Source organism: Palaemon carinicauda, chromosome 12 (assembly GCF_036898095.1).
Source record: "Palaemon carinicauda isolate YSFRI2023 chromosome 12, ASM3689809v2, whole genome shotgun sequence".
NCBI lineage: Eukaryota > Metazoa > Arthropoda > Malacostraca > Decapoda > Palaemonidae > Palaemon > Palaemon carinicauda.
In genome coordinates this window covers 127558876-127571375 of record NC_090736.1, presented here as the reverse complement: position 1 = coordinate 127571375, position 12500 = coordinate 127558876, and the positions used below count along the sequence as shown (strand labels likewise).

At 34.7% G+C, this 12500-nt stretch overlaps 1 protein-coding gene across 1 annotated transcript in view; it reads left to right on the top strand.

The window, feature by feature from the left end:
• LOC137651277 (cytochrome P450 2L1-like) overlaps positions 1-12500 on the top strand; it is a 255576-nt gene that overhangs the window by 1365 nt on the left and 241711 nt on the right. Inside the window, exon 2 of the mRNA XM_068384540.1 lies at positions 6913-7008. Within this exon, the coding sequence (XP_068240641.1) occupies positions 6927-7008 (82 nt within the window). The 5' untranslated portion in view covers positions 6913-6926. The remainder of the gene's footprint in view (positions 1-6912; positions 7009-12500) is intronic.

The window sequence follows — 12500 nt, the reverse complement described above, 5'->3', positions numbered from 1 at the left end:
TATTATTATCATTATTATTATTATTATTCATGACAAAGGGATTCAGATAAAAAATTTATGTCACTGCCCTAATCTTACTTCAAATTAAGATATACGTCTGTCTCCCTCAAATTATCTCTTACCGCTGAAATCTAAAACTTCCCTTAATATCTATCTTTATATTTATCTTCATTATTTTTATATCACTAATCTCAGCTCCTGAAATCTTTTGTAGCCCACGTGTTTCCTAACGCTCTCAATTATCCTTCTTTTGTATATATGGAGATAAAATGAAGGCTTTATTTTGAGATCCTGTTGAATTTTCCGTTGTGGAAAATATTGGCGAAATACTTTGGTATGTATCACCGGCAATCTAATTAACCTTAACCATCAGAAAGACTCCCCTCTCTCTCTCTCTCTCTCTCTCTCTCTCTCTCTCTCTAGCCTTTGGAAAAATATACGCAACGTATATACATGTTCATGTCCTTGATGGAATAGCATTTTAAGTGATCCTTTGCATTGAATTGGTTACAATTTTATAAATGGAGGGACTGAGCTACTTGTTATCTTAAATGAATGAAGATATTGTTAATATAATTGATTGGAGGGTTACTTCTTAGCATGCGTCGAAAAAAAAAAAAAAAAAAAAAAAAAAAAAAAAAAAAAAAAAAAAAAAAAAACAAGAATCAAGTACAAACTTTATTCAGAGATGATTGTAGACTTACTTATTTAGAGAAATGGAAGGATAATCATTTTTGTAAAAGTAAAAGAACAGATTTGACTTGGAGTAACAGTAGTTGGTTAAGAGCTGTTGCTCGGCGAGTTTATGCTGCAACTAAAAAGGAATGCAATTTGACCATAAAAGAATGTATTTCTCTTACAACGTAGGAAATTTAATGACGGTCTATCCTTACGTTTTGGCTTTGTCTATCACTTTCCAAAGGAAAAAGTAACCCCTTTGACTGATATGTTTGACAGTAAACGGAGTAATGAGAAACTCAATCTTTCTCTTTAATTTTTTCCTGAGGCTAAACTAATTAGTTAAGCTTTTCAGTGTCATGAAATTAAAACACTAGACCCTAATACTTATCGAGGTGTAGACCCAAATATTATTTTTCCTCTGTTTATTTTAATTTTTGAAGACAGGTGATTTTTTTGCTCTTCAGTTTGCTATTTTCAAAAAATCAACAAACTTAAGGTTTCATATGGAGGTTATTGGAGAATTTGTACCGTTACTCAATTAGGTAAATGTGTTTTTAGTAGTTTTAGCCCTGGTGACTACTTCCGAATTTCCCTAAATCGTTAAATTTCTTAATGTCATTTGGCAAAACTTCTAGATATTTATGAGAATGGTAATCATCTGTTCCATAGTTAATGGTTTCACTTTTATAAAGGCCTTAGATTATGGGATATCTTTCTCACAACTTTCAATGCTTTTGCATGAATGACTTTGATTTTATTTCTATTTTTGACCATGTTAATCGTGAGGCCCTTGTTTTTAGAATTGAACAAAGTGGAATAGGTGGGGATTTTCTTAGCATTATTGTAGAATCATTTAGTAAAAGATTTTAAAAAGTAGTTATTAATGGGCATCATAGCGACTATACGAATGTGATATCTGGTGTTCCTCACGCTAGTGTTCTTGGCCCATTACCATTCGTACTATATATGCAGGACATTGTGGTTAAGTATAGAGAACAATCTTGTTGCAAGTGTAGATGACACTACTCTCTTTGCATCAATTCCATCACTTGAATTTATACCTCTGGTTACTTAATCTCTAAATAGAGATAGAGCTGAAATGAATGTTTTGTATAGATTATGGGAATGAAGTTGAACCCTCATAAAACACAAAGTATGGATAAAAATTCGGGAAAAAAATCCATCTTAACATTTACAACTAAATATCAGCTGTAATATTAAATTAGTCCAGAATAACTAACCTACACGTTAACTGCCATCACAATATGTACTTTCAAAATTGCTGTGAAACCCTAAAAAAAAAAAAAAAAAAAAAAAAAAAAAAAAAAAAAAAAAAAGAGAGAGAGAGAGAAACTGAATTCTGGTGGAATTGCTGGGAGCCATGACTGGTGATTATTCAGCATTACTGATTTATACAGTGGTATTATTATTATTATTATTATTATTATTATTATTATTATTATTATTATTATTATTATTATTATTATTACTATTATTATTATTATTAGCTAAGCTACAACCCTAGATGGAAAAACCAGATGCTATAAACCCAAGGGCTCCATCAGGGAAAAATAGCCCGGCGAGGGAAGGAAATAAGGAAATAAATAAACGATATAAGAAGAAATGAAAAGTTAAAATGAAATATTTTGAAAACATTAACTACATTAAAACAGATATTTGATATATAAACTATAAAAGGACATATGTTAGCCTGTTCAACATAAAAACATTTGCTGCGAGTTTAAACTTTTGAAGTTTTACTGATTCAATACCCGATTAGGAACATCATTCCACAACTTGATCACAGCTGGAATAAAACTTCTAGAGTAATGTATAGTATTGAACTTCATGATGGAGAAGGCCTGACTATTAGAATTAACTGCATACCTAATTTTACGAACGGGATGGAACTATCCGGGAAGATCTAAATGTAAAAGATGGTCAGAGTTATAAAAAAAATCTTAAGCAATGTGCATAATGAAGTAATTGAATGACGGTGCCAGAGATTAATATTTACATCAGGAATAGGAAATTTCATAGACCGTAAGTTCTTGTCCAACAAATTAAGAGGAGAGTCAGCAGCTGAAGACAACACAGGAAAACAATACTCGAAAGAATTGAAACACTTCTTCATAATAGATTGATCTCCCAAAAGCTTGAAAGAATTTCTCAATAAACCAATTTTTGGTGCAATTGAAGAAGACTCAGACCTAAATTGGTTTCTTTAAGCAAATTTTCTGTTGAGAATCACACCTAAAATTTTAAGAGAATCATACAAAGTTAAAAAAAACATAATCAATGCTGAGATCAGGATGTTGAAGAGCCATGTTACGTGACCTACTTACAATCATAATTTGAGTTTTGTTAGGATTCAACTTCATACCCCATAATTTGCACCATGCACTAATTTTAGCTAGATCTCTTTTAAGGGATGCAGAAACCCCAGATCTCCATTCAGGAGATGGAATTGATGCAAAGAGAGTAGCATCATCTGCATATGCAACACTCTTGTTTTCTAGACCTAACCACATTTCATGTGTATGTAGTATGAAAAGTAATGGTCCAAGAACATTATCCTGTGGCACACCAGATATCATATTCCTATATATACTCGCTATGGTGCCCATCAACAACAACTCTTTGCGATCTCTTACTTAAAAATTCAACAATGATGCTAAAAAACGGCCCACCCACTTCAAACTGTTTGAGTTTGAAAACAAGGGTTAACACAGTCATAGGCAGCACTAAATTCAAGGCCAATCATACGAAGTTCCTTGCCGCAATGAAGGGATTTCTCTATAGCACTGGAGATTGTAAGAAATGCATCACTTGCTCCAAGGCCTTCAGGCAAACCAAATGGCAAACCAGGGAGTTATGGAAATTGGGCGGTAATCAGTTGAACTTGAGGTACCGCAAACACCTTTGCACAATGGAGTAATATTATATATTCTCCAACAACACTAAAAGCTCCTCTTCTTGCTAACTTGCACAAAACAGATCATTTTGGAACTAAGAAATCTGCCGTCATAAAAACAAAGGAAAAATACCACTTCAGTCTACACCTCCATAAGCATCAAGGTCCATCAAGTGAGCTTTAATTTCAGGAGATTGAAAAGGTAAACTAGTTAGTTCAGCCTCAGGAAAACCGGAATAAGGAAGTTCGAGATTCTCATTACTAGGCTTGCTGTCAAACACATCTGCCAAAAGGGTTGCCTTTTCCTTTGGACAGTGAGTGATTGGTATATGAGTATGATCTGTTGCAGAGGAAAGTTCATAAGTCAAAATGAACCTAACTAAAATTATTCATACCATAAGAAATAAAGGAAAGGCACAAGATATGTTTCACACCAGCAAAAATGCATATATACACTGATTTTTTAAGGCTTTCAATATATAAACAGAAAATTATAAACTTTAACATAAAAAAAATTGAGTGATATCGAACAGTACGTAATAATAATGTTGAAGATTAACTTGCACTTTACTTTTTAGAAGAGGCATGGCTAGTGTACAGGAGATGGGAGGAGGAAAAATCGCAGTTTATGAGAACTTGGGGTGAAATATTAAGAGTTTTCTCCTCTGAACATTGCTCACTATGAAACCACAAAATAATTTAATTTACGTTTTTTGACACTTATCTTACAGTCAACTTATACCAGGAACCTATCTAGATATGACTGTTCTCGTGGTTTCTTTAAAATTTTGCGGATATGGGATATAACAATACAGAATCCATAAATTTATTCACTGCTCACCCTCTGCCGAAGCCTTATCCGAATGATGTGTTCTACAAGATTTCCCTTATTTCACTTGAAGCAAAAGGTTAAGTCACTTTGTCTTTCCTCCTCTTTAGATGAAAAATCCTCCACTACGTCTTTCTTATGAAACTCCAGGATTTTTCAGAGGTCAGTTGCTTGTCATGCTCATCCAGAATATTGCTAATGTCATCTTCTCTCATGTCCAACCCCATTACCGAGCCCAAGGATACAACTTCATTGTTACTGCCTCCTCATACACATCCTAAACCCCTCAAAGCCATGTTCTGCAATGCATTCAGGTCCGAGTTTCCCTCATGCAGAGTTAGGGGTTCTTTCGGTCACCCCTTCTTAGACTTCATCAATTAATTTCAGGCAGCTGGAAAGGTGGAAGTGTTCTTTCCAAAACTCTCACAAAGTAAGCTTGGTTCCTTCCGTGACCTTGGAACATTTATAGTTTTTGTTTTTTAAATTTGAGATCACCTTCTAATCCATGGGTTCAAGAATTGGAGTTATGTTGGGAGGTAACACCTTGATCTTTATGAACTTTAATTCGTCCACCATTTTGTCTTCAATGACTGTAAGATGGGCAGGAGCATTGACCATAACCAACAAGGCTTAGGGTGGAAGGTTCTTGTCAGTGAGGTTCTTTTTGACCTCAGGATAAAAAACCTCATTGACCCATTTGACAAGCAAAATCCAAATCAGCCAAGCCTTGTTATTTGACCTCCATGTAGGGTACCCTTTTTTTTTCCTAGCATCTGTTAAAGTCTCATGGATTCTCCGGGTGATACGCCAGGAGAGTTCTGACGTTGCAATCATGCTGGCATTAGCACAAAACACCAGTTTTAGACTGTCTTCTATGGGCTTTTGGCTGGTCATTGGCCTTTCTTCTACAGTAATAAAGGTTATCTTAGGTATCCTTCTTCAGAAATCAGACCAGCGTTGTCACAGCTGAACACTAACAGCAGCATGCACTATTCTGAATCCATGAACCTTTTAATTCTGACACAGATTTCTCTGATGCCTTGACATCAGACATGAACCATATCACACAACACTTGATGTCTGTTCTCATGAAGTTTTTGAGACGACCCTGGCTTGCTTTGAATATTTGTTTTTTTTTTGATTGCCGGCGAACCCTACTACTTCATTGTAAGGTCAACACTCTGCTATCATATCTCATGCTAACCTGCTAACTGCTTCTTATTGATCCAAATTAGAATCAAGTTGTTGACATCATCTAGAATACGTGGCCATTGTATCTTCAAAGAAAGAACCCATTTCATAGCATTAATTACTCTTAAGTCTTCTTCAAAATTGCTACTGTCAATGATATACGATTTTGCAGTTTGGGTAAGTCTTCAACACAATCGTACCTTTATCATACTTCTTTCCAATTCCTTTCTCAACTCAGGCGTAACCATCTCCTTTTTTCCTTCTTTATTGATCATCCTGGCGGTATTGACCAGATGTTGCTGTATACTGTTTATACTCTGTCACAACTTTATAATACTGGATATAATCGTCTGAACAAGGTGGGGAAATGCAATCAAAGACAAAGGAAAATAAAAGAAATCAAGAGAACAATGTGTGGGTGCTTTATGTGTGTTGTGCAACTCTTTTATATGTTGAGCATGCTAGTTTCACTAGTATCTTTTCACAAGAGGTATAATACATAGAAAAATTATTGCTACCAGACTCATACAGTGGAAGTATACTGAAATGAAATTGATGGACCTATATTGAAATTAATGTTTTTGAAGTAACTCGTAAACCAGGGTATTACGGTATCTATAGAAAAAAATATCTTTATGGGTGTGTTTTATTTTAAATAATTATCATTACTGTTTTCTGATACAATAATGCCACTGCTATAGGCCTATCAATGACAGTAACGTCTCTGGGGTTTTACGCATTCCTCTGACCAGATAGGCCAGGCAATAATGATAATAAAAAAGAATAAAAATAAACTAGCTCTGCTTATCTGACTGTCACTGTAACAAAGATATTAAAATTTCTTTAGTATTGAAGAGGCATTTAACAGTTGGACTGTTATAATTTGGTGACTACAGTTCTATGAATCCTATTCATTAGTTACCCTAATGTCTCCTCTCTAGTTTAAAAAAGTTCCTAAAACCAATTTCCTATTCTATAAGTGTTTTAACAGACTTAGGTGTGCTGATTTCTATTGATGACCAAAATATTTACACAAGTACCTAAACATTGATCTACAACTCTTATCATCCAAGATTCAAATTAGAGGCTTCTTATCACAATATTTACGCCAAACGCTTTGACATATCTTTTTATTTATAATGGCACTTAGGAATAGAACTCAGAGGAAATATGAACTGGACTGACATGTTGCTAATGAGCCTTATCTTTATGTGTCATTTAAGAGGGGTGAGTCAGTAACTGAAAAGTTATGTAAACTTTATCTATCTATAAAAAGAAAACTTATGGTTTTTTTCAGGTATCATCAAGGAGATGCTGATCGAAGTCATTTTATTGGCGACTACCCTAGCTCTATTGTGGTTAGTATTTAAGAGACCTTCTGGACTTCCACCTGGTAAGTGATCAACAAAAATAATGTATAGTCACGCATACACACATACATATCTATCTATCTATCTATCTATCTATATATATATATATATATATATATATATATATATATATATATATATATATATATATATATATATATATATATATATATATATATATATATATACATATCTATATCTATCCATATATACACACACACACACACACACACACACACACACACATATATATATATATATATATATATATATATATATATATATATATATATATGTTTGTATGTGTGTGAATAAATCTAGATCATAAACCTATTCCGTCAAGGAAATCAGTTAATGAAAATATTTTCAAGTTTCATAAAATTTTCTCTAGCCACTCTTGAGTTATTCTGCTAAAAACACCCAAAAGCACTGAACCATAGGTAATGACATCAGGTTTGAGGTTCCTTGTCACTCACATCACTAAATTATAATTTTGTTCAATTTTGTTGCACTCCCCTTATAACTTTAGATTGATGTTCCCAGTAGATTCCTTGATCATATAAGACACATTGTTATTGGCAAAATCTTATAGGTGATTTTTGGAAAAGAATTTCGTTAGTGATGAGTTGGCCAAAAGCCTAATTCATAACTTTATATCTGTCAGCTAATAACACATTTCATGGAGTTATAGGGTGTCTCAAATGACTGGATAAGTATGTATAATTCTAATTATTATTATGAGAATTTATTTGATTTATCACGTTTTGCAAGATTTTGACGTTTTTTAAGCGGAAAACTTTCACACCCTGAGCACAGTGTTTGTGATATATATTGAAGTATCATTCTTTTTTTTTATTATAATAAATTTTCAGATATTATAAAAGTATTCCACTTTTAGCCCACAAAAATGGTATCAAAATGTATATTTTATCATTCACCTATTATTTTTTTATTTGTACGAATTTTTAAATGTGAGCTTTTGATAAAGCGGACCATTTTATATAATTTTTATAATTTTTTTTCTGTATATTATATATTTTATAAATTTTCTGGGCATTTTATATACTTATTTCACTATTTAGTATCCTTCTATTGCTGGTTGACTGACTGGTCAACATGTCGGAATCACTGGTCTCTATGGGGACTTCTGCAGTGTTTGTACCATGTGATGTCTGTTTCTGGTAGTCTTGCTTCATTCACTACAACAGTTTTGAAAAATGCTGAACAGTGCCAATTGGCTATAAACAGACAGTTCAAAGATGACTGGGAAGGAGGCCCTGATGTTGGATATCATCATCCATGATACCAGACCTAGGCAAACAGGAACCTGATGAGAAAACTGCTGATTAAGAGCAGCCTTGAATCTCTTAATCATCCATATCAATGTCGGCGTAAGTACATAAACAGTTGGTATCAGTGGGAGACGAAATTGCTTAGTAACATAATCCACAAAGTCAGATTATGTGCACATTTGGCCAATTTTTACAACAACAGGTCTCGGGGAAATCATTTAAATTTGATTTAATAAATTACGAAACATTCAAGCAAGAGACTACTGATAGCTAGAGACACCAAAGATGACCGATTCATTTTGCTGTGAATAAGAAGCACAGACCTGATTCCCATAGAGGTGAAATATTACAAACTACTTCAGCAACACCCCTAATGTCAAGACTAAAAAGAAAAGTACCGGGCCTATTTCAGATATGAATCCACCTTCATGGGATATCTGAGAAGATCCTTATTAGTTTGAATATCATGATGATACTAGACTTATACTGTTCTGCTGACAGACTGGCCGTGGTGTACCGAGAAACTCATAGCTAGACACCAAAAAAACACTTTTGAAGCAGAATGTCGTTATGGCAACCACAAAAATAAACTAAAATTGATATGCTCTTCTAAAAAAAAGTATCCACTGGTTAGGTGGTGGCTTTCAGCCAACCTCTGTATCTGAGTTGAATTAAAACAAAAAGGCAAATCAAGAGTTTAGATGTTCACAAATTATCATAGCAGGATTAATGGCTGTCCAGAACAAAATTCAATGGCTACCAACAGCTGAAGATCTGAAAGAGAACAATATAAATGTCCCTGACCTAACAGATAACCTCTTGCACAGGAGCTATGTGGATATGATAATGAATGGACTATTTCGGTAGAAAGGTGGAAGTTATAACCCTCTGAATGTATTGTTAGTTGTTCAGGATCTACTGCAGTGTGTTTTAGATAGAAGAGTGAATACACCTAAGCAGATGTGTTACCTCTGATAATCCAGTACCTATCAAGAAGCTCTCATCTGGATGACGTACTTAACCACTTTGTTGATTCACTGTCAAGCAGTCTTATACAGGAGGTGGAGATATCAATGGGAGAAAGATATGTGAAGCTAGTGGAGGAGGAAGACCTACTATACAGCCTTCCCAACATAAATCTAAATGTACCTTTTGTCATATGTAGGGAAAACTATGATATAAGTGAAGATACACTCATTAGACATGGTGCTACACATTGCACCAGTGGGATCATCAATCAGATGGATCAATATCCTGCTGATGTTGCTGCTGCTGCTCTTTCTGCTTTTTTTATATATCTAGGCCCGGTATCATGTCTATTAGAAGAAAGCGAAAAAGAATCAATTATTTCACATTCCAGCAAGATACTGCCGTATAATTTCAAAAACATGCAATCCTGGCAACATGCCTATTACAAGTCATGAGCTGAGATTTCCAAAGTTTCCCATCCATGTGGATGAGATTAGGCAGATGGACAAAACCGGGTGCATGTGAGAAACTAGCATGGTGGTGATGATACACCCATAAGACCACAGTTAGTTCCTGGTTAGTCTGAATTCAATGTAGCCTTTAGCAACAGCCTTCCATTTCTCAGGGTTATCATTGCTCTCCAATCATAGAAGTATCTCCCACTGAGCTCTCCACAGTGTACACCCTCATGAAGTGTTCCATTCATATGTAGGAAAAGCTAGTTCAGGAAGAAATCATCATTGTATCTATAATCTATGCCAAAGCTCAAGAAGTGGGAGTAACCAGGGGAATTCCTAAATATTTGCCCTAGGATGGGTGCATTCCATGCAGACATGACCTTCAAAAACCATCCTTGGCAAGAGATATAAGGGTGCCAAGTTATTAGACATTCTTAGTGAGGCAGTCGTCGATGGAGCTGACACAGTTTTTGGGGTCTTTGAGAGTCGTCAGTATAACATTATTCTAGGAGCACATGAAGTTATGGTGAAAGCTAGAAAACCTTCTATGAATGCATTAAAGAGAATGAAATGAGTGAAAATTAAGCTGTTCAAGAGGATCTGGATATACTCTGTAATAACGTTCACTGCCCTGTTAATATCAGATGGAGTAAGAGGACTAGTGGAAGGTGGCTACATGCATGAAATCACACATAGATGTGGTCTTTTTGTTAGTGAAATTCATACGAGTACCATAAAAGTAGGTCTGTAGTCTTCCCTGAGTTCCATTCGAGAGATACTGCCTTGGGTCTTCGCATACAATATAACCAACTGTGCTTGGGACCTGTCAGTTTACTAGTGTGAGATAGTATTTCTATCACAAACCAATTCTAGTGCCAATGTCTTGCTTGAGTATGACCACTTTTCAGTCTAACGCATTTGCTCAAGTACCTGTGGACCAGAAGATTGAACAAACACATAAAATAGACTCTAAGACTATGGGAGGAAATATTGGTTTTAGCCTTAACTGGGACACAGTCCAATGATAGATCTTGGCATCTCATGACAGAGCTAAGCCCTACAGATCTAAAGAGCAATGGTAGAACTGTATGATACTGAGAGAAAGAACCCCAAAGAATCCAGTGTCCCATGAAGGAAAAAGGAAAATGATGTTCATAAAGTTAAAACATGAGGGAACATAGTTGGGTGAACCAATTCATACCAAGTTATTGCAGTGAACCATTCATCAACATCGCATCTGGAGGGATTGCATTTGACATAATTATAGGTGACCCACTCGCTACGTATCAAAGGGGTGATGAGTTTTTTGTCCTATTCATTGAAAAGAAGCTACAAACAAAGAAAGTCAAATTTTTGGCTACATATCAAAATCCAAATTCAAGACCTTTGGTATTTTGATCAAGTTATAAAATGCCAAATCATCAAGGTAGTCAGAGGGTTACTTGCTAGGATGGTTGTGATGGTTCAGCATGATCAGGTGTATATGGAAGATTGAGTGCCACTAAGGCATAGACGTGTTTTGCGCGGAGCTCTGTTCAACACTCGGCCTGAGTTGTGTTTTAGCATTTGTTTTTTGCTTAGAATCTCATTGAAAAGATGTTAGTTAATCTTATGGAGAAACCAAAGTGAGAAGAAACAGTACACCAAGACTGGCTCTAACTTGGTCTGCCTCATATGTGAAACCACGGAGAGACCGAAAAAAAAATATATGGGATGTGATTGTAATAAATTCTATCATAAGAAATATGTGTATAAAGCAACAGGTATCACTTATAATGAAATAAAAAACCTAAATTGGTCTTGGCCATACTGCATAGGTGAAGCCAGAATAGCCAATTTAAATATATCAAAATTGAAGGAAAAACTGAGTATAAAAGAAGAGGCTCTGAGTGAACATGACGCAAGTATAGCTGAACTAGAAAACAAAGTTACGGACCTTAGCACACATTCAGCAAATTCCACCCAGACAACAAACCTCACTGAGAAAGTTGATAATCTTACCATGAATATGGAATCAAATAAGACAACACTTCAAACAATTATGGAACCAAAATCAAAGAAAATGACATGCTGACAAGGTTAAAGAAAAATATGTGTTGGTAATTGAATAATCAAATACAACAACTAAAATTACTGACAGAAAAAGTGAGGTCGAACAGACACTTAAAGACATCTCAATACTTAACACGAGGTCAAATTCTAAAGGAAATGTTGTTGTAAACTTTGCTAACAAAATAATTAGAGAAGACGCTACAAACAAAATTCAGACATTGGTTGCCGACACTGAAATGAGAAAAATAGTAAAATTTAAACCAAAAATAATGATATGTAATGTGTAAAATGTTGAAGATGATAGTTTTATATGCCTTGATTCAAAGAAATCATTACCTAGATCAAATACAAAATATAGAAGAGAAGATAAGTGTGGTATTGAAGAAAAATGCTGAAGGTGGGACTACCGCTATGTGTTGAAATGTGATCCTGAAGACCGAAAGGCTATTCACGATAATGATGACAAAGTTGTGTTGCGATGGGGTAGTTATAACATTCTTGGTAGATACCACGTGATCACCAGCTACCACTCTTAGAGGTATGGACATGTATAAAAAGATTGCATGTTCAAAACTGATGATAAAGTCTGCAGGAAATGTTCAGAAAAACATTCCACCAATGAATATAACTCGTAAATGCTAAAGTTTATTAACTGCATGAAGTTAAACAAACCAAATGACCATATAGTAAACTCGAGAAATTGTAATGCTTTTGAGTTGAAATTAAAAGGACTAACAGAAAATA